Below are 21860 nucleotides of genomic sequence, written 5' to 3'. Positions count from 1 at the left end.
GGTCCTCCTGACCCAGCCCCATGGCCCTCCTGGCCTGGGGTGAGGAACCATGCATCCTGAGTCTCGGGGCCGGCTGGCCCGAGGCGACGCAACTGCAGGGACAGGCCAGAGTGAAGTTTTGGGGCCTACTGATCCAAGGGTGGTCCGGTGCCGTCTCATCTGAAGGGAGAGGCCCAGCAACTGAAGAACCCCAGGGGAAGACTCTTCAGGAGAAGGCCGTGCGCAAGGATGGCTTCTCTGAAGGAGCCTGGAGGCTTAGTTGAAGGACGCAGCCTGGATCAACACTCATATGGTATCGCCGGATCGGCTGAGAGAACCTGGTACCGTTTGATAGCTCTTTAAATTTATCTACCTCCCCTTAGTAACGCTCAAGTGTACCTCATAAGTCTGTGGCAGAGACTTTACCGAGCACCCCACCGGCTGTTAGGCCTAGTGAGAGGAGGTTTATCCGGGGGGTTGTTAAATCCAGTTGTGAAACAGTTGCTATTCTCTGGATTTTTCTCTAAAGACTTCCATTTTTTGCAATCTAAGTACCTGAACTCACTCCTAACCCTCTACCCTTTATAAATAACCCAAAAGAAGATTCAGTGTCAATTTCCACATTCTTTGGGCCATCTACCACGGGAACCCCAAGACGGAGAAGCAAACAAGGAGGTAACGGAAAGCCCAAATAAAAAAACAGCAGCTGCTTTGCGGGTCAGTGCTATTGTGTGCGTTTTTATTCACTTACCACTAGGAGGCAGCGCTGTCACATTTGTTATACCTCTTATAAAGCTGAACGTTTTCAGTAATAAAGGAATAATTTGTGATGACAGCAGTGGTACTCACCTGTGCAGGTAGTTAGTGACACAGGTTCAGATTCCGAGACATTATCAGCAGCTCTTGTATATATCAGGAATGTATATGTTTGTCCTGGGGTCAGATTTACTATTGAAGCTGATTCACTGGTCACTATTGTATTATTTATCATAGATTGCGATGTGACATTTGTCTGCACTCTGTAGGTGTAAGAACTGTGAGATTCATTCGGTCTACTCCAATTTAAGGACACAGAAGATGACGTCACTTTCAAGGTTTGTGGCAGGTTCACGGGCAATGGTTCTAGAACATAGAAAACATACATCCAAGCTTAACATGATAGAAAGGAAAACTCTTAAATCACATTGAGATATAGGAGACATAATCTAAGGGTATACAGTGCCTTGCAAAAGTATTCACCGCCTTGGCGTTTTACCTATTTTGTTACATTATATCATTTAGTTCAATGTTTTTTTTAATCTGAATCTAAATCATGTACAAGAGGATGCATTGGGCTTTCTTTCCTTTTTTCCTCTTCCGATGTGCTCCAGCGTAGTTTCTATTCTGTAGATCCAGCACCCAGGTCTAACCTGTTTCATGGTACTCTGGCCTACCACAAACCAGCTGTCAGTCTACACTTCTTAGGTAAGACTTATCCCCTATACACACGGTCGGACATTCCGACCACAAAATCCGTTGTTTTTATTTCCGACGGATTTTGGCCGAAACTTGTCTTGCATACACACGGTCACACGAAGTTGTCAGAAAATCTGATCGTTCAGAACGAGGTGACGTACAACACGTACGACGGGACTACGCAGAGGCCAGTAGCCGATAGCTTTCGTCTCAAATTTTTTTCTGAGCATGCGTGGCACTTCGTGTGTCGGAATTCTCTACACGCGATCAGAAAAAGTCAGATCGGATTTTGTTGTCGGAAAATTTTAGATCCAGCTCTCAAACTTTTTCCGTCGGAAATTCCGACAGAAAAAGTCTGCACACGATTTTCCGACAACATAATCCGATCGGACTTTTTCCATCAGAAATTCTGACCATGTGTATGGGGCATATCACTTCTCATTGCATATCACTTTAAGCCCTTGTACACACGGTCGGAGATTCCGACAACCAAATCCGTCGGATTTTGTCCGACGGATCTTGTCCGAAACTGTTGCATACACACGGTCGGACAAAGTTGTCGGAAAATCCGATCGTTCAGAACGTGATGAAGTTATTTCGTTAGGACGGGACTACGTTCACGCTAGTAGCCAATAGCTTTGATGTAGGAATTTGATCTGAGCATGTGTGGCACTTTGTCCGATCGGAATTCTCTACACATGATCGGAGTATGTCCGATCGGAGCATTTTGTCGGAAAATATTTCCGGCAAGTTGGAAAATTTGGTCCGACGGATATTCTGACAGAAACAGTCCGATGCAGACCACACACAGTCGGAATATCTGACAACACCCTCTGATCGGACACATTCCGTCGGAATCTCCGACCGTGTGTACAAGGGCTAAGTGTATCTAGAGGATCCACATTGGCATAATTGGCATCCTGACCGATGGTAAGAACTTACTTGTAAACACAGATCTGCTAACAGGAATGCTCTGATACCCCCGAGCTCCGACTGTAACCACAGTAATGGTGTAATTACTCCCAGATTTCAGGCTTCGAAGGGTGGCATTTGGAGAGTTACTTAGTACAGTGATGTGTGAATCAGCATTCCAGTAATACGTTATATTATATGACTTTGGCACCCCGGTCATGTTTACTGGCTCTACCCAAGATAATGTCGTGGTGTTGGTCCCGATTGTAGTAAAAGTGACGTTTCCTGGTGGAGTCGGATCTAGGAAAAGAAAATAGAAAATACACTTAGAAAAGAAAATGGCTGCACTCATGGTGGGGACAGACAGCAGGCAGAACAGCATGCGCAAGGCCTTATTTACCAAAGTGTGAAATGAGGTGAAGGGAAGTGAATCTATGAGTAAAATATGAAGTAAAATGGAATTATGCATCAAATCCTGGGAAGAAGCTCTAGTTTATGTTTCCATAAATGTGGTTGGATATGTATGTAGCGTCATCCCGAACCTCCAGAGGCCTAATAGTGACCTCCAGAGTCAGGGTTACTAGCCATGGTAGGTGTAATGCAAGATGGAATAATTGGGCGCCATTTACTTTTTGAATGTGAACAAAAAAGATTTATTGTCTCTTAACAAGAACTGGTGGAGAGAGGGTTAGGGCCAGGACACCCTTAGGCAGGTGCAATGGTAATTGGCAGACTCCGAGACAAAACAGGCAGACAGCTATACAAGTTGAGGGCCTGCAGCTGGATGAAACCACTGTATCTGTAGAACTGCTGTCTCCTATGGCAACTGAACTTGTAACTGTCAATAGAGATCTTCACACATAACGCTTAGTAACCCAGAATGGATCTTCTCTCACATCTCACAGTATCTTCACTCACTGAGCTCCCACTAGACTTCCAGATCCCAGTCGGGGCACTGGATACCCTGAGCTCTTCCACAGTTGTATACTCCTCAAGTGTCACCCCCCCCCCACCCCGCGCTAACCCGCTGGGTCCCTGGCTTGGCACTCGCTGAAGCTTTCCCACTTCTTCACCATCCCTGGCTGGTGAGAAGACTGCTCTGGTACTTCTTTGAGCGTTCTCAATGTAGCCTCTGGTAATAAGAGGGATGGTCCCTTAGTGGCTACTGCTTCCCCTTTACCTCTGACCATGACCGGCTGAACTTCTGAAACTCGGTTGGACTCTAAGCCTGAAGTCCCAACCCTTCGCTGCTTCTCCTGCTCCTGGATAGGCCTCGGGCAGTCTAGGAGGGATAGGCCTCAGGCTTCTGGCCTAGCAACCCGAGGCGACTCAACACACATCCACCCAGACTGCCATCCAGGTGGCACAGAACAGCGATCACCTGACTCCACTCAAATAAAAAGGCTCTCCCAGCAGGCCAAGGGGCTAAAGAAACCCCTACCAATTGGCTGAGACACCCCATCTATTCACTTTGCTATGCCCTTGTCAATCCAATGTCACCAGAAACAGTGCCACCCAGAAACAGAAGAGAAAAGTGCAGCAAATCCAGATTTTGGGAAGAATTAGTGGATCTTCTAACAATTAGCTAGGACACTTACTACCAGGCAAACTAAATTTGTTAGCAACTCTGCCTAAACATCGGGGTGTTACATGTACAATGAATACAGGTTCACTCTACCCAGTGCTGTGTTTTGGCCTAGGGCGACAAGCAGGGCAGGACTTAGGGTGGTGGGGGCCCCTGGGCTTGAGTCACTTTCAGGCCCTACCTTCTATACATTACCGTATTTATTGGCGTATAACACGCGTCAGCACATTACACGCACCCCAAGTTCAGGAGGGAATTTTAAGGAAAAAACTTACATTTAAATGCCCATCAATGCAGCCTTATCAGTGTCCATCTGCAGACTTGTCCAATGTCATTGCAGCCTTGTCACTGTAGCCTTGTCATTTGCAGCCTTGTCATTTGCAGTCTTGAAGTTTAAAAATGGCGCCGCCGTGATACAGAGTCCTGTGTATCTCGGCGGCTCTCGGGTCCTCCCGCTAGCTCTCGGGTGCTCTCGCGGTCCCGAGCTGAGCGGAGAGTAGTCAAGTGTACTCGGCTCGGCTCACAGTCACGCCCAGTCCCTGTGTTATGTCCATCATAGGGCGGGACTAGGTGTGACTGTGAGCGGAGCTGAGCCAAGTACACTTGACTATGTATCTCGGCGGGGCCCGCGGGGCCCCCTATTGGGATTGAGCCCAGTCAAGCCCAATGGTAAGTCCGGCCCTGGCGACAAGGACTCAACTCAGTCTCCTCCTCAACTGAATATAAAAGGATTCAGGAATGCAGTGTGACTCAGACACAAAAGGGATAAGCTGCTTGGCTAAAGATATTAAGTAAGATACATCACTCACTAATACACTGCCCATTCGAAAGAACGATTCGAGAACACGAAATTACGAACATACGAAATTACAAACATACATATTAAGATACACTTACACTGTCCATTCTAAAGAACGATTCAAGAACACGAACAAACAAAATTACGAACAGACGAACAAACAAAATAACGAACACACGAATGAAAATATGAAGATATACGAAATTACGAATTACTGACGTCATAGATGTCATTTTCTTTCCTTTGCTGTTTCGGAGTTTCATATTTTCGTAAGTTTGTCAGTTCGCAAGTTCGTATTTTCGCGTGTTCGTTATCTTGCTTATTTGTAATTTTCGTATATTGGTTCTTTCAGCTATTCAGATGTTCGAATCGATCCGAATGTACGAATACTAACACATTCATACGAAAATCTATTTGTTACGAACCGAATCGCACATGTCTAGTATTTTGATTATGCTATTTATCTACATGGGATTATATATCCACAATTCTGATTCAGTGAGACGGGTTTTCAATATAAGGCCCTAATTAGATTTCAGGTCTAGAGTGGGAAATTTGTTACTACCTGATGCTTTATGTTTTTTGTACCTTTATATTTTAAATACATTTTCTACTTTTCAGAATTATTTGTGGTCTCCTTCGCTAAGCCAATCAAGTCCGGTTTTGCTTTTTGTGGGACTAGGGTCCCCCTGTCCACAAATAATCTCTCTTTCTATAATTATCCGGATGTGGTCTGTGAAAGTCTTCATTTTTTTATGGATCATACTCACATGTGGTCGCTGTCACTGTAGTGATTGGACTGTTGCAGCTCCCACTGATGGTCTGTACAGTGACGGTATAATTCCTTCCTGGTAGTAAGTCAGTGAAGGTCACTTGTGTAGATGTATTCTGTAATGTCCTATTTACATCTCCTGTTATGGTGACATTATAATTGGACACGATTCCTATTGGTGGCGCCCAGTTCACCTCCAGAGAATTCACCGACTGGTCATTGTGCACTTTGACAGTGACAGCTTGTCCGGGAACTGAAAATACAATGTTCATAATGTTATAACTTATATGCTTTATGAGACTCATTCTATTCAGGTTTACTGATGACTGATAAGTTCTTTAAAGCATTTTTAGAAATAGTAGAACAACAAAGAATTCAGGACATATACGGTACATTTAATATAATATGTTTTGTGATGGCTGATACATTTTTCAAGATATTTCCATGAATGGTAGATCAAAATAATTGAGGGAAATTACATTGAAAAAATGACCAATAATATCTTAACATTGTTTCACAATCTTGTATTAAAAATGTAAGTTGCAATCAACCGGTAAACAAGTGTTTAAAAAAGTCCCTGTGGCCATTTTTATATGGGCTTCACAATGCAGCAGTCCTTCTCACATATAAAAACGTGGATCCAGCAACCTCCTCCGGCTATCCCCCTCTCCTCTGACGGAAAATAGTCCCAAACCAGGTCATCCTCCCACTGTCTCCCCTCTCCTCTGACAGAAAATAGTCCCAAACCAGGTCATCCTCCCACTGTCCCTGTGAGTCCTCAATGACGTCCATGGTTTGGGCTGGGACATATAGATAATCTAAGCCCCGCTCCAAGGCGACACCTCCGTTGTATCTCCCACTGGAAATGGGAGAGCCGGGGCAGCTCTTTAGGTTTTTCTTTTTCAGGCAGGACGCGGGCATCTGGGGCCTTGGTGACCCACTGCCTGTAGGTGGGTGTCCTGGTCTGAGTAGTAGAGGGCTGATTGAGGAAAAGTCTGCTGGTTTGCACTGGGGATTGTGGTTCCTCCATTGTTTCAGATGGGGTATCCACAGATGGGGAATCCCCGGTCTCCCACTCCTCCTCACTGGAGACCTCTTCTGGGGAACACCAAGAGAATAGTTTCTCCACTGAACTGAACCTCTCCAGCACTCTGGGTGAACCCAAGTCTATGACCCGGCCCTCGCTCACCTCATCCATCATCATCACCTGAGGGTTCTCCCTCCTCCTGCAGCATGGGCTCCTTCCGGATGGGCACAGCAAGGGTCTTACTTGGAGCTGACTCTTCAGGGAGATCAACCAGAGGCTGCACACTGATTCCTGCAACCTCTGGGCCCCTGGCCAGGCCATGGGTCTCCACAGCAGTCTTTTCTTCCGACCTGCCTTTCAGGTGACCGCTGTACAATGGGTATCATCTGGCCACCCTCCGCCATCTTCATCTGCCTCGTGGTGTGCACACTGCACAGCACACTGGTCTCCTTCAGTGTCCTCCGCTGGGGCGTAACTTCACCCACACACTTGTTTGTTCAGCGTATGAGGAACTGTAAGCAGTAATCCAGAGCAGGATCTCTCACCGTGGTTGCCACGGGTTATAGCACATGGTTACAGTCACTGGATGCAGGTCTTATCGCTGTAGTGAGTGTCCATTGAGGCAACTGGGTGCAGGGGCGTGATGGCAGTGCTAATCCTGGATGGTTGCTATGGACAATTACACTCGACAACAAGCTTGGATTTGGTTGCTACGGGCAACAGCATGGGGCAAAAGTCAATTTTGGAGGCAAACACAGTCCTTACCTCGTTATATCCCAAACTTGGCAAAACAGGCAAAATCTCCCCGGGCTTTTTTCGGTGTGCAAGGGGCCATGGCCAGCAGGTTAACCGTGAAGGCGGATATCGGTGGCACCTCCAAATGTAGCAGTGTAGTTGCCACTAGTAACAAACATCCACCATATCACCCTGCTGCCAGACCTTCATATATCACCTCAGAGACAATGAACAGTCATTTGCTTTTGTTTTGTTTTTGTTTATTGGAGGTATAACTTGGTTGGGGAAAGGGGTATATGGGATGCCCATAGATCAAAATACTTTGCCATCATATTTATAGATTTTATAGATTAGAAGTTAGTTTGAGCCTGAAGAAATGATGCACGTGTATAACAGCTACAGTCCCTTCCCTGCATCACCATGCAGACTATTGCTCCTCCTCTGCGTAACTCCTGACGACTATTGCTCCCAGAAGCTACTCATCAATGACTGTGTAAAGATGAAGTCTTCACCCATGACCGTGTAAGGGTGAAGTTCCCAGAAATCCTCTCCTCCTGCACAAACTTATACTGTAGCACATTCATTTCTTGTCACATATTCTTCTCTATGCAAAAGAATCCACTCTGAATAGTCTCTAATGCTGACTCTGATTGGTTTCTGCTACTAGGCCAGAGGCCTTCAGTACCTCTCCCCCCGAAAGGCCTAGTAGTGCTGAATGGTGGACTACTGTTCCCAACTAGCCCAGCTTTCAAATCCTGCGCCCTCGGGCCACATGGATTTGACACCATTCCCCACAGTCTCTCCTCTGATCCAGGACTCCTCATCAATGACCGTGTAATGATGAGAATTTCACCAATGACCCTCACAGACTCCCTGGCATGTCCCCAGATCCAGCACTCCACTGTGGTACACTCGCTGACTTTTCTCTGCTCTGAGTCCATGGTGAATAACTTAACCGGACTGTACATTCCGACAGCTTCTCCTGCCCCTCTGCTACAGGAATTCCTCATCAATGACCGTGTAAACATGAGGACGTCACCAATGACAGTGTAAAGATGAGGACTTCACCAATGACTGTGTAAAGGTGAAGTTCCCTCACAGCTCTCCTGGGCCTCCTCCCGCAATCAGCGCACCCACCCCCCCAGATGGGGGTGCCCTCCTGCTGCTGTTTAGTACTGCATTCTTCACTTCTCCCAGCCGACAACTCCTCCCAGTGGTCTGTTACTCAGCTTATATAGCAGGCCCGCCCCCTGCCAATTCCTGTTGGGGATTGGTCAGGGCTCCCACACAAGCTGCCTGCCACTCCAGTTCTATGCCTTGCCCCCCTTCCAGAACATTCTCCCTGGAAGCAGGGCAGGCGCCTCAGCACTGAAGCACAGGTGGTCACACCCACTGCTACACTAGCCACTCCTTGCCCCCCAAATCAAAACAGACAGACCTAGCCTAAAGCATAGGCCTGTCCAAATTTACCTGTGCTGAGAGTTTCCCTAGCAAAAAAATCCTATGCTAGCACCTACCTATGGTAGAGGGTGCTACACTGGACTCCTCTATCTCCCCCTTCCCCCCGTCATCCTGGACTTCCCTTACCCCCCCCCCCCCCCCAGCGCATCACCTTGAACTCCCCCATCTTCCCCCCCAATCATCCTGAACTTCCCTATCTCCCCCATCATCCTGGACTTCCCTATCTCTCCCCCCATCATCCTGCACTCCGCTATCCCCCTCCACTACCTATCATTCTGGACTCCTCTACCCCCCCCCCCCCCCATCATCATTATTATTATACAGGATTTATATAGCGCCAACAGTTTGTGCAGTGCTTTACAACATGAGGGCAGACAGTAGAGTTACAATACTATTCATTACATAAGTTTACATGTGTTTTTAAATGTTGGGGTGGAGAGAAAAGTTGCATTGGGGGGGGGGGGGGGGGGGAAGAAAATGTTTGCCCAGGGTCCAATCAATATTAAAGATTGCCCTGCTGTTATACAAGCTGTACATTCACTACTTTACATTGTAGAAAAGTGGAAAAGTGTAATTTCTTCAGTGTTGTCACATGAAATGATAAAATAAAATATTTACAAAAATGTGAGGGGTGTACTCACTTTTGTGAGATACCGTAGATCATAAAATTCTAATCAATTTTATCCAATATGCCTTGGCAAAAAAAACTATTTGCTTTTAAAGGAACCTTCTCTTATCAAACTAACAGAACTCAGTAATACGTAAGTGATTTCATGGTGTCCCCAACACAGAGATAAGAGCAGGACTGCGGCTGTACTCACCTGTGCAGGTAGTTAGTGACACTGAATCAGATTCAGTGACATTATCAGCAGTTCTTGTATATATCAGGAATGTATATGTTTGTCCCGGGGTCAGATTCACTATTGTTGCTGGTTGATTGGTCACCATTATATTTTTTATCAGTGTAGATGATGATGTGACATTTGTCTGCACTCTGTATGTGTAAGAACTCTGGTATTCATTCGGTTTGGTCCAATTTAAGGACACAGAAGTTGAAGTCACATTAAAATATTGTGGCAGGTTCACCGGCAATGGCTCTGGAAAGTAGAAAACATACATTTGCGCTTAACAAAAAAAAAAAAAAGACAGAAAAACACCTAAATGACATTAAAAACCATTAAAAACTAGAGTTTAAAACAGGAGGTCATAACAAGGGTCATAGTACCTGTGTAGTGTGAGTACCTGAGTGTTGTCTGCACATAGTTCTGCGAGTGGTCTGCGAGTGCACGTAGTTCTGCGATTGGGTGAGCGTAGTTCTGCGAGTGGTCTGCGAGTGCGTGTAGTTCTGCGAGTGGTCTGCGAGTGGGTGCGCGTAGTTTTGCGAGTGATCTGCGAGTGATCTGCGAGTGGGTGCGTGTAGTTCTGTGAGTGCACGTAGTTCTGCGAATGGGTGCGTGTCGTTCTGCGAGTGGTCTGTGAGTGCACGTAGTTCTGCGAGTGTGCGTAGTTCTGAGAGTGGTCCGCAAGTGCATGTAGTTCTGCGAGTGCACATAGTTCTGCAAGTGGTCTGCGAGTGAACGTAGTTCTGCGATTGGGTGAGCGTAGTTCTGCGAGTGGTCTGCGAGTGCGTGTAGTTCTGCGAGTGGTCTGCGAGTGGGTGCGCGTAGTTCTGCGAGTGATCTGCGAGTGGGTGCGTGTAGTTCTGTGAGTGCACGTAGTTCTGCGAATGGGTGCGTGTAGTTCTGCGAGTGCACGTAGTTCTGCGAGTGGTCTGTGAGTGCACGTAGTTCTGCGAGTGTGCGTAGTTCTGAGAGTGGTCCGCAAGTGCATGTAGTTCTGCGAGTGCACATAGTTCTGCAAGTGGTCTGCGAGTGAACGTAGTTCTGCGAGTGGTCTGCGAGTGAACGTAGCTCTGCAAGTGGTCTGCGAGTGCACGTAGTTCTGCGAGTGGTCTGCGAGTGCACGTAGTTCTGCGAGTGGTCTGCGAGTGCACATAGTTCTGCGAGTGGTCTGCGAGTGCACGTAATTCTGCGAGTGGTCTGTGAGTGCACGTAATTCTGCGAGTGGTCTGCGAGTGCACGTAATTCTGCGAGTGGTCTGCGAGTGCACGTAGTTCTGCGAGTGGTCTGTGAGTGCACATAGTTCTGCGAGTGGTCTGTGAGTGCACATAGTTCTGCGAGTGGTCTGTGAGTGCACGTAGTTCTGCGAGTGGTCTGTGAGTGCACGTAGTTCTGCGAGTGGTCTGTGAGTGCACGTAGATCTGGGAGTGGTCTGTGAGTGCACGTAGATCTGGGAGTGGTCTGTGAGTGCACGTAGATCTGGGAGGGGTCTGCGAGTGCACGTAGATCTGGGAGGGGTCTGCGAGTGCACGTAGATCTGGGAGGGGTCTGTGAGTGCACGTAGATCTGGGAGGGGTCTGCGAGTGCACGTAGATCTGGGAGCGGTCTGTGAGTGCATGTAGATCTGGGAGGGGTCTGCGAGTGCATGTAGTTCTGTGAGTGCACGGAGGTCTGCGAGTACCTGTGTATTTATTGTCTTGTTGAGTATTAGTGTCAGGAAGCTAGTTGTTAGGTCATTTGGACAGGGTATAATCCCCAATCCTCATTAAATGAATAGGTACGATGCCCGGCGGGTGTGGAGAGCGACTCGTTGTACATCTTGCGGCATGTATCCCTTCCTTGATCATCCGATCAAGGGTGAATACTGCTGTGCAATATGTAAGCGCATTGTTTGGAAGCCCAGGTTCTGAATCTGGGGAAGCAACTGTCAGCACTCCATACTAAAGGAGAGCCAGGAACGTACACGGCAGGTGCCGGCAGGGGCCAGCACAGAGGCGGGTGGAGACAAAGAGGTGCAGGCACTAGCAAAGAGTAGATGGGTGACAGTCAGGAAGGGAAGTGCCAGGGAGGCCGATCCAGAGCTGGAGCATACCAATAAGTACGCTCCATTGAGTGACATTGGTGAAACCAGTCAGGAACCAGCACTGCTGGAGCTGAGGGACTCTCCTAGCTGCCAGGGGAAGAACTCCTTCAGTGAGAGTCGGGGGGGAAGCGAAGGGAAAGGAAAGACAGATTCTGGTGGTAGGGGAATTAGTTCTTAGAAGGACAGTAAGAAGACCTGAAGCGCTGTTATGTTGTCTATCGGGCGCTCGGGTTCGGCACATCAAGGATCTGGTGGACAGATTACTGGGAGGTGCTGGGGAAGACCCAGCTGTCATGGTGCATGTTGGCACCAATGACAAAGTCAGAGGCAGATGGAGTATCCTAAAGAACGATTTTAGGGACTTGGGAGCTAAATTGAGGAAAAGGACTTCCAAGGTAGTATTCTCAGGAATACTACTGGTACATCGAGCAACATCAGAAAGGCAGAGGGAGATTGGGGAAGTAAACAAGCGGAGGAGCAACAAAAGTGGGACTTTACATGAAGTGCGTGCGTGCAGTAAGATAAAATTTGGTGAACAATTAGGAAAATGTATTAATTGGTTCATAAAGTTAATCAATATTTTTACAATATACATTCAATATTATCAATTCCATATAAGAAATTGTTTGATACAATCAAGTAAAAATAATGAAGCATCTATACAGAGTAATATGAACACAGGAAAATTTTCCACCGTACACCAAATTATGTTAATATAAAACCATAAATATAAGATAGTGCCTGCCTGACAAATGGCTCGGATATCCAATTAGAAAAAGTATTGATAAAATATATGGAGGATTAGTCATAATTGAAGATAAACGCGACAGTTGATAGCTCTACGCGTTTCGTGGCTGAGGTACCACTCGTCAGGAGCAAGCGCGTGTCTTCTCTAAAATTAGAAATAGAATAAAAATGGTCTGTTATCAGCAGACTTACGATAAAGGTGGGGCGATAAGAAAAAACCCCACCCAAAGTACATTCTTACGTGAAATGGTGAAACATGGCAGTAGCTTAGTGTCGGTCACCGCCAGCCCCCTAAAGGCACCATCCCCGGGAGCCGAGGTGGACAAGTCAGCGAAGGCAACCCACACGGCGCCGTCCGGCCGGCACAAACTCACGAGGCAGATCTGCGTGTAAAGTGAAAGGTTAAGTGACCATAAAGAACAATAAGTGTCTTAAAGAGTTGAGCTGAAGTGATTGTGTAAAGGGGAAACAGTGTGTGTGGATTGGAAAAAATAAATAAAATTAAAGTAGAGAAGTTTTGGAATTTAGGGAAAAAGAAAAGGAAAGAGAAAAGAGAGTGCAAACATTAATAAAATCCCCAAAAGTGAGGGCAAAAAGATTGCTGAATATTGGAAAAGAGGGACCATACACCACTATAACACCAAAAGTGCAAGTATGAGGGAGTAAAAAGGTTTAAAATAGTGAGCAACACCTAATAAAGTAAATGATCCTGATAGGAAAAGAATATCAACATCACAGTTTGAAGAGCGTCCAGTGTGTTGGGAGCCTCGAGAGCCGGCACAGCTGAAATTACGCCCTTATAGGTGTCCCCACAAAGACCGCCCACCAACGTCACGCCGCACACGGAGGGGGGGGGAGAAAGACACTGCCGAACGGGCACGATAGCACCCGGACCAATCGGCGCAAACCCCACCCCCAACGTGTGCAAGTATGGAGAATCACCTGAATGGGCATGCCGGCGTCCAGAAGGACGCACGCGCCCGGCCAGGGAGGCGTGACGCTGACGCGCTGTGGAGACGCCCCCACCCCTCCCAAAAAGGAGAGGGGGGAGGGGGTTCCAGGCGCGTCACAGCTCCCGAAGTGAAGGAAACCCAAAGACCGGCATGGCGACCGACAGTGCACCACCATCAACACCATAAGACCAAAGAAAGTACCTCTTGTAGTAGTAGCAAAATATTATCAATTAAGAATTGCTAAAGGAAAATAAAAATAAAAATAAGAATTGAATTAACCTCATAAAGATAAACAGCAGGTCAATGTATGGCAGGGGTTCTATCTGGACAAAGAACAAATAAAGCAAACACACGCACTTCCATCCCTATTCAATGATTAATTGGAGGAAAGATGGGACTTTAAATAAAACAAAGATTTGGTGCAATCATATGTTTCCATCCCTATAATGATACATTAGGAGGAGCAACAAAAGTGGGACTTTACATGAAGTGCGTGCGTGCAGTAAGATAAAATTTGGTGAACAATTAGGAAAATGTACTGGAAATGGAGCGAGTACGAAGAAGGGTAACAGCTAATAAAGGGTCTGGAGGATATTAGTTATGAGGAAAGGTTGCGAGCACTGAACTTATTCTTCCTGGAGAAGAGACGCTTGAGAGGGGATATGATTTCAATATACAAATACCATACTGGTGACCCCACAATAGGGAGAAAACTTTAACAAGACTCATGGCCGCTCATTAAAATTAGAAGAAAAGAGGTTTAACCTCAAACTATGTAGAGGGTTCTTTACTGTAAGCCCTTGTAAACACGGTCGGAATGTGTCCTATCGGACCGTTTTGTCGTTTTGTGGTCTGCATCGGACTGTTTCCGTCGGAATATCCGACGGACCAAGTTTTCCAACTTGCCGGTAAAATTTTCCGACAAAATTCTCCCATCGGACATACTACGATCATGTGTAGCCTACTCCAATGGACAAAGTGCCATGCATGCTCAGATCAAATTCCTAGACCAAAGCTATTGGCTACTAGCCTAAACGTAGTCCCGTGGTAACGAAATAACGTCATCACGTTATGTACGGATTTTCCGACAATTTAGTCCGACCGTGTGTATGCAACATCACTTCCGGACCTCTTCCGGAATTAATCCGTCGGAATTACTCAGACGGATTTGGTTGTCGGAATCTCCGACCGTGTGTACAAGGGCTAAGAGCGGCAAAGATGTGGAATTCCCTTTCACAGGCGGTTGTCTCAGCGGGGAGCATCGATGGTTTCAAGAAACTATTAGATAAGCAACTGAACGACCGCAACATACAGGGATATACAATGTAATACTGACATATAATCACACACATAGGTTGGACTTGATGGTTTTGTGTCTTTTTTCAACCTCACCTACTATGTAACTATGTAACATTGAAGAAGATATCATTTAATAGTATATTTGTAGTGTAAGAGGCTCTACACATTATGAGAAATGGCTTCTGGGTAACTCTCATTTTTAAATGACAGGACTTTGAAGGATTCAATGGTTATATTTTAAGCACCACATTTTTATCGATTCAAAGCACATTAGATTTATTGGGTATAATTCTTAGAAAAGGCTTTGTAGCTACCTTAATTACAATTAATAACATTGTAGAGTGCTCTGTTGAAACATTCAATTTAAGTTGCCAACTATTTACATTTTTTATGGTCCTTAAGACAAAGAAATTCTCAAACTCTACATTAAGTATCACTTGCACAGTACAACTACCTTCCTCTGTACCAACAGTGCATATCATCATTAAAACCCATGAATTAGTAGATTTGAAATATTACTGTTACAGTATTACTGTGTACAATTGTTTTGTAGTAAAAAATAAATAAATCAACTGGAATGGTCGATTGAGTAAACTAAATACATACAATGAAAAAATAATAATTAGGGATAGGGATGAGGCAAATATAGTTGGGTTTGAGGAATGTCAGAAAAGTTTGGATACCGAATCTGAACTCAATTGATTAGTAATGGCCATTTCATGGGCTAATAGGCAAGTGATTGTCAAACAAATGGCATGGGGAACTGGGTACTGCCCTGGGGAACATGTAAAAAAGACTAAGGTTATAAGGAAAAACACACTATCGTATCTCACAAGAGCACACACCTCACATTTTTGTAAATATTTTATTATATCTTTTATAACAGTATAACAGTGTAAATTTGCAGTCCCTTCAAAATAACTCAACACACAGCCATTAATGTCTAAGCCGATTGCAACAAAAGTGAGTATACCCCTAAATGAAAATGTCCAAATTGGGCCCAATTAGCCATATTCCCTCCCCCGGTGTCATGTGACTCGTTAGTGTTACAAGGTCTCAGATGTGAATGGGGAGCAGATGTGTTAAAGTGGTTGTAAACCCTTACAACACACTTTGACCTACAAGTAAGCCTAGATTAAGGCTTACCTGTAGGTCCAAGAAACATCTCCTAAACCTACACGGTTTAGGAGATATTTACCGAAAGACAGGCACTGAGCGTGTCGCCATCAATCAAGTGGCAGCTCCCGTACGCATGCGCGGCGAGACCCACGGAGAAGATGGATGCGCCAGACTACAAGGGACTGGCTCCTGCGTCAGGTAAGTGACACATAATGGACTACTATGCGATGCATAGTAGTCCATTATGCTTTACCTTTCCAGGGAATGAAAGAGGAAGTAAACTCATCAGGGTTTATTTCCTCTTTAAATTTGGTGTTATCGCTCTCACTCTCTCACACTGGTCACTGGAAGTTCAACATGGCACCTCATGGCAAAGTACTCTGGGGATCTGAAAAAAAGAATTGTTGCTCTTCATAAAAATGGCCTAGGCCACTATTGGAAAACCTTGGCATCCCAGATGTTTTGAAACTACATTTCCCATGATGCCCATGCACCCTGCAGTGTAGTTGAGCATCATGGGAGATGTAGTTTTAAAACATCTGGGGTACCAAGGTTCGCCATCACTGGCTTAGGCTATAAGAAGATTGGCAAGACCCTGAAACTGAGCTGCAGCACGGTGGCCAAGACCAAACAGCTGTTTAACAGGACATGTTCCACTCAGAACAGGCCTCACCATGGTCGACCAAAGAAATTGAGTGCACATGATCAGCATCATATCGAGAGGTTGTCTTTGGGAAATAGACATATGAGTGCTGCCAGCATTGCTGCAGAGGTTGAAGGGGGTGGGGGGTCAGTCTGTCAGTGCTCAGACCATACACCGCACACTGCATCAAACTGGTGTGCATGGCTGTCATCCCAGAAGGAAGCCTCTTCTAAAGATGATGCACAAGAAAGCCCACAAACAGTTTGCTGAATACCAGCAGACTAAGGACATGGATTATTGGAAACATGTCCTGTGGTCTGATGAGACCAAAATAAACTTACTTGGTTCAGATGGTATCAAGCGTATGTGGTGGCACCCAGGTGAGGAGGACAAAGACAAGTGTGTCTTGCCTACAGTCAAGCATGGTGGTGGGAGTGTCATGGTCTGAGGCTGCATGAGTGCTGCCGGCACTGGGGAGCTACAGTTCATTGAGGGAACCATGAATGCCAACATGTACTGTGACATACTGAAGCAGAGCATAATCCCCTCCCTTTGGACACTGGGCCACGGGGCAGCATTCCAACATGATAACGGCCCCAAACACACATCCAGGTTGACCACTTCCTTGCTAAAGAAGTGATGGACTGGCCAAGCATGTCTCCAGACCTAAACCCTATTGAGCATCTGTGGGGCATCCTCAAAATAGAAGGTCAAGGAGCGCAAGGTCTCCAACATCCACCAGCTCTGGGATGTCGTCATGGAGGAGTGGAAGAGGACTCCAGTAGCAACCTGGGAAGCTCTGGTGACCTCCATGCCCAAGCAGTGCTGGAAAATAAGGGTTTGGACATTTTCCATTAGGGGTGTACTCACTTTTGTTGCCAGCGGTTTAGATATTATTAGCTGTGTGTTGAGTTATTTTGAGGGGACAACAAATTTACACTGTTAAGCCCCATACACACTATCAGATTTTCTGCTGATTTTTGTCTTCAGATTTACCAAAACCGTGTATTGGAAGGGCCGGCCTGATTGCATACAAATTGAAACTCCTAAGGTTTGACCTCATATTATATGGTTTTGGTAAATCTGAAGGAAAAATCAGCAGAAAATCTGATAGTGTGTATGGGGTTTTATACAAGCTGTACGCTCAGTACTTTACATTGTAGCAAAGTGTAATTTCTTCAGAGTTGTTACATGAAAAGATATAATAAAATATTTACAAAAATGTGAGGGGTGTACTCACGGCTCCTACCGAATGATCTAAAGGTCCGGCCAGGTCAGACGAACACTCAATCCAGCATAATTCAGTCTGAAATTATGTTTTCAGCAAACCAGAATCTCTTCCCTAATTACTAATTGTATGTTTTTTTGCCATCAAAACTTTGCAACCCTGTAACAGATACATAGAACACCCTTTTAATATCAGGGAACCTGCCCTTTGAAAGAAAGGCCTCTGTCGCCTTCTCACCTCTCAATGATGGCTACATCTGCCTGTGACAAATAAATGTCTAGAGACCGCTCTTAGTGCTTATTGTGCAAAATATGAAAGAATATGTAATCTAAAAACATTTATCTCATGACACACAGATGAAAAAAACCTTACTATGTTTGGACACACTAGTGGTAATGATTCTCATATGCTGGAAGAATTAAATATATTCTTCTGTGTATTATGGTGCCCTAATGGCACCACATTTCTGGTCTACCAACAGAGATGGTGTCAGTGCTACCTTGATCCAATGCCAAAACTGCATGCATTCTCGGTTTTACCTGGAGGGTAGCATCTGCATCCAGTCAGAGCAGCACCCACCTCCTGGCAGTGCACAGCCAATTAGAGTGGTGGCCATTCCCTGTCAGAGTGACTCCTTCCTCTTGTCTACGCTATTTAAACTTGGTGCAGATCTAGGCTTGCTGCCCAAGCAATACTTTTGCAAGCTGGCCTTCCTGCTATCCAGCCTGAATCCTTCATTGACTGCTATGTACCAACTTCTAGCTAGTTTCTGGCTATGCATTGCATCTTCAGTTTACTCCTGTGTACCAACTTCTGGATAGGTCTTGGTTATCTATGTCTGCTGGCCATCTTGACCTCCAACTTGTTCCTGGTTATCCATGTCTCTTGCCCATCACGGGGACCTCTGACTAATGGTCTATAGCAGGGGTCATCAACCCCCGGGCCGCGGCCCACTGCCGGGCCGTGGCCTGCTTGCAGCCGGGCCGCGAAGGCTGCACTGTATCTGATGAGCGGCGGCGGAGCAGGCAGAGAGATGACATCTCTCACCGCCCGCCCGCATCACCGCTGTTACGCGCTCACAGCAGGGCCGCTATACGGAGGCGAGCGAGCAGAGAGATGAGATCATCTCCAACTGCCCGCATCGCCGCTCTTCCGCGCTCACAGGGGGATGCTATAATGCTGGAGGTGAGGCGGGGGAACAGAGAGATGAGATCATCTCTCACTGCCCACCAGCTTTACTGCTCCTCTGCTGACACAGCGCGGCATTACACTGGTCCAGGCTTGAACTAATGTGCACACCTGTGCTGCCACCACTGCAGTGACAACAGTCATGTGGTGGCAAGTGACAATCCACATTTGGTGGCAGGTGTCGTGGCAAATGACAAGCTGCATCTGATAGCAGGCAACCTCGCAAATGACAAGCTGCATCTGATGGAAGGGGACGTGGCAAGTGACAATCCAAATCTGGTGGCAGGTGACGTGGCAAGGGACAAAATGCATCTGGTGGCAGATGACGTGGCAAGTGACAAGCTGCATATGAAGGCAGGCGACATGGCAAATGACAATCTTCATCTGGTGGTAGGTGACGTGGCAAGGTGACATGGCAAGGGACAAGCTGCATCTGGTGGCAGGTGACATGGCAAGGGACAAAAAAGCATCTGGTGCCAGGCAACGTGGCAAGGGACAAAATGCTTCTGGTGACAAGTGATGCGGCAAGTGACAAGCTGCATCTGAAGGCAGGCGACGTGGAAAGTGACAATCTGCATCTGATGACAGGCGACATGGAAAGTGACACTCTGGCACATTCTGCGTTATGGTGAGTTGAACTATTTCATTATATATTACAATGTAATAATAGAAATAATGCACTTCAATCATCCTAACATCATATCAATGATGGTGCCGGGATGATTGAAGCTCCAACGCCAGCCATCGCCCCGATAAATTGCCCGCGAAAAGCTGCATACACCCCACTGGGCCTTGGCACAATTTTCTTCAACTACGCCGGTCCCCGGTGCCAAAAAGGTTGGGGACCACTGGTCTATAGTATTTAGAGCAGGGTGAACCTGGGGGATGTGATCATTGATCAGGGTGCAGGATCAGTACAGTATACTCTGCAGCTGTCCCTGGAAAAATCATGCATAAGTGGATGCATTGGGCTTTCTTTCCTTTTTCAGTTTCCATCACCTCCCTCTTCCAGTTTGCTCCAGCGTGGTTTCTATTCTGTAGATCCAGCACCCAGGTCTAACCTGTTCAATGGTACTCTGCCCTACCAAGAAATGGCTGTCACTCTACACTTCTCAGGTAAGTCTATCACTTCTCATTGCATTTTGCCTTAAGTGCATCTAGAGGGTTCACATTGGCATAGTTAGCATCCTGACGGAACTTACGTGTAAACACAAATCTGCTGACAGGCGTGCTCAAATACCCTCGGTCTCCAACTGTCACCACAGTAATGGTGTAATGACTCCCAGATTTCAGGCTCAGAAGGGTGATATTTGGAGAGTTGCTTTTCACAGTGATGGGAGAAGAAACATTCCAATAATAAGTTATATTATAAGTCACATTGGTCATATTTACTGGCTCTATCCAGCATAATGTGATGGTGTTTCTTCCAGTTGTAATAAAAGTGATTTTTCCTGGTGGAGTCGGATCTGGGAAAAGAAAATAGAAAATGCACTTAGAAAAGACAATGGCTGTGCTCATGGTGGAAACAGACAGCAGGCAGAACTGCACAATGCAATCAGAATGAGGATGCATCAGGCCTCATTTTCTAAACTGTGAAGTGAGGAGAGGGGAAGTAAACCTAAGGCCGCGTACACACGGGCGGATTGTCTGCCCAACTTAGTCCGCTGAACCGTGTTTCAGCGGACAATCCGCTCGTGTGTGGGCGCAGCGGACTTTTTCAGCGGACAGTCTGACGGACTTTGTCTTTCGGAATTTCCGTAATTTTGTCCGTCCAAACTTGGTTTTGTCCGTCCAAACTTGGTTTCAGCGGACAGTCCGCTCGTGTGTAGGCAAGTTAGACGGACTAAGTATGGCGCATGCTCAGAAAGGATTTACACGGCCGAAGGTTGCATTGCAGTGTATTGGACGTCGTTTTTCTAGTCCCGTCGTACGTGCTGTACACGTCATCGCGCAAGCTTTCAGCGGACTGTCTGTTCATCGTGTGTGGTCAAGTCCGTTCATTCAAATGTTGGACGGACTGTCTGTCGGATTGTCTGACGAACTTAGTTGGGCAGACAATCCGCCCGTGTGTACGCGGCCTAAGAGTAGAGTATAAAGTAAAGTGAAATTATGCATCAAAACCTGGGAAGAAGAAGCAATATTGTCCATTTCTATGAACGTGGATGGATATATACAGTGAAAACAGGTGCACTTCACCTTACTATACACCTGCGTAAATCTGGGTCCCTTTCCATGGCAAGTCTTACGCCACATACACGCGGTCGGACTTTCCCGACGGCAACCCTGTCAGAGCTTGTTGTCGGAAATTCAGACCATGTGTAGGCTCCATCAGACAGTTTCCATCGAAATTTCCATCACACAAAATTTGAGATCTGGTTCTCAAATTTTCCGACAACAAAATCCGTTGTCGGAAATTCCGATCGTGTGTACACAATTCCGAAGCACAAAGTTCTACGCGTGCTCGGAATCAAGCAGAAGAGCCGCACTGGCTATTGAACTTCAATTTTCTCAGCTCATCCTACGTCACCGTGTTCTCGACTTTTGGAATTTCCGACAACATTGTGTGAGCGTGTGTATGCAAGACAAGTTTGAGCCAACATCTGTCGGAAAAAATCCCATGGATTTTGCTGTCGGAATGTCCGATTGTATGTGATCACTGCATTATTCTTCTTTCTGTACAGATCCCAGCTTCAAAAACATCCTTTATTATCTATATAATGCTTAGTGTTAACAGATGTTTTGTTTTGGATAGAGTAGAGAGACATTCTAGCCCCTGTCAGGTTTAATTGCTGTCTGTACCCCTGTTAAAGAGGTTCCTTTCTTAATTGCCATGTTTACCATTATCATCAAAAGTGAAAGAAAATACCAAATTTGGGTTGAAACCAGAACAATAATAGAGGGGAAATCGTATAGTGGGGACACTGTTTTGGGTGACATCTCGGGGGCCTCACTTTGGAGGGGTTTCCTCTTGTTTTGGCTATGGAACAGGCTGTGAAGGAAATTTTCCCCCGATAGGACACAGATTGCAAGAAAAAA

The 21860-nt window shown here is 46.1% G+C and overlaps 1 protein-coding gene across 1 annotated transcript in view; it reads right to left on the bottom strand.

Moving 5' to 3' along the window:
• The window catches only part of LOC143929549 (receptor-type tyrosine-protein phosphatase eta-like), a 48523-nt gene that overhangs the window by 1068 nt on the left and 25595 nt on the right, over positions 1–21860 (bottom strand). Inside the window, exons 7-11 of the mRNA XM_077453428.1 lie at positions 20027–20290; positions 9547–9822; positions 5501–5755; positions 2377–2646; positions 829–1101 (exon numbers count right to left, since the gene is read on the bottom strand). Coding sequence (XP_077309554.1) covers positions 829–1101; positions 2377–2646; positions 5501–5755; positions 9547–9822; positions 20027–20290 — 1338 coding nt within the window. The remainder of the gene's footprint in view (positions 1–828; positions 1102–2376; positions 2647–5500; positions 5756–9546; positions 9823–20026; positions 20291–21860) is intronic.

The sequence above is a fragment of the Lithobates pipiens genome, unplaced genomic scaffold (assembly GCF_037356315.1).
Source record: "Lithobates pipiens isolate NorthernLeopardFrog02 unplaced genomic scaffold, aLitPip1_a1.2 Scaffold_24, whole genome shotgun sequence".
Classification (NCBI taxonomy): Eukaryota; Metazoa; Chordata; class Amphibia; order Anura; family Ranidae; genus Lithobates; species Lithobates pipiens.
The sequence above is the reverse complement of the archived record's forward strand: the minus strand, read 5'-3'. Positions and strand labels throughout refer to the sequence as shown.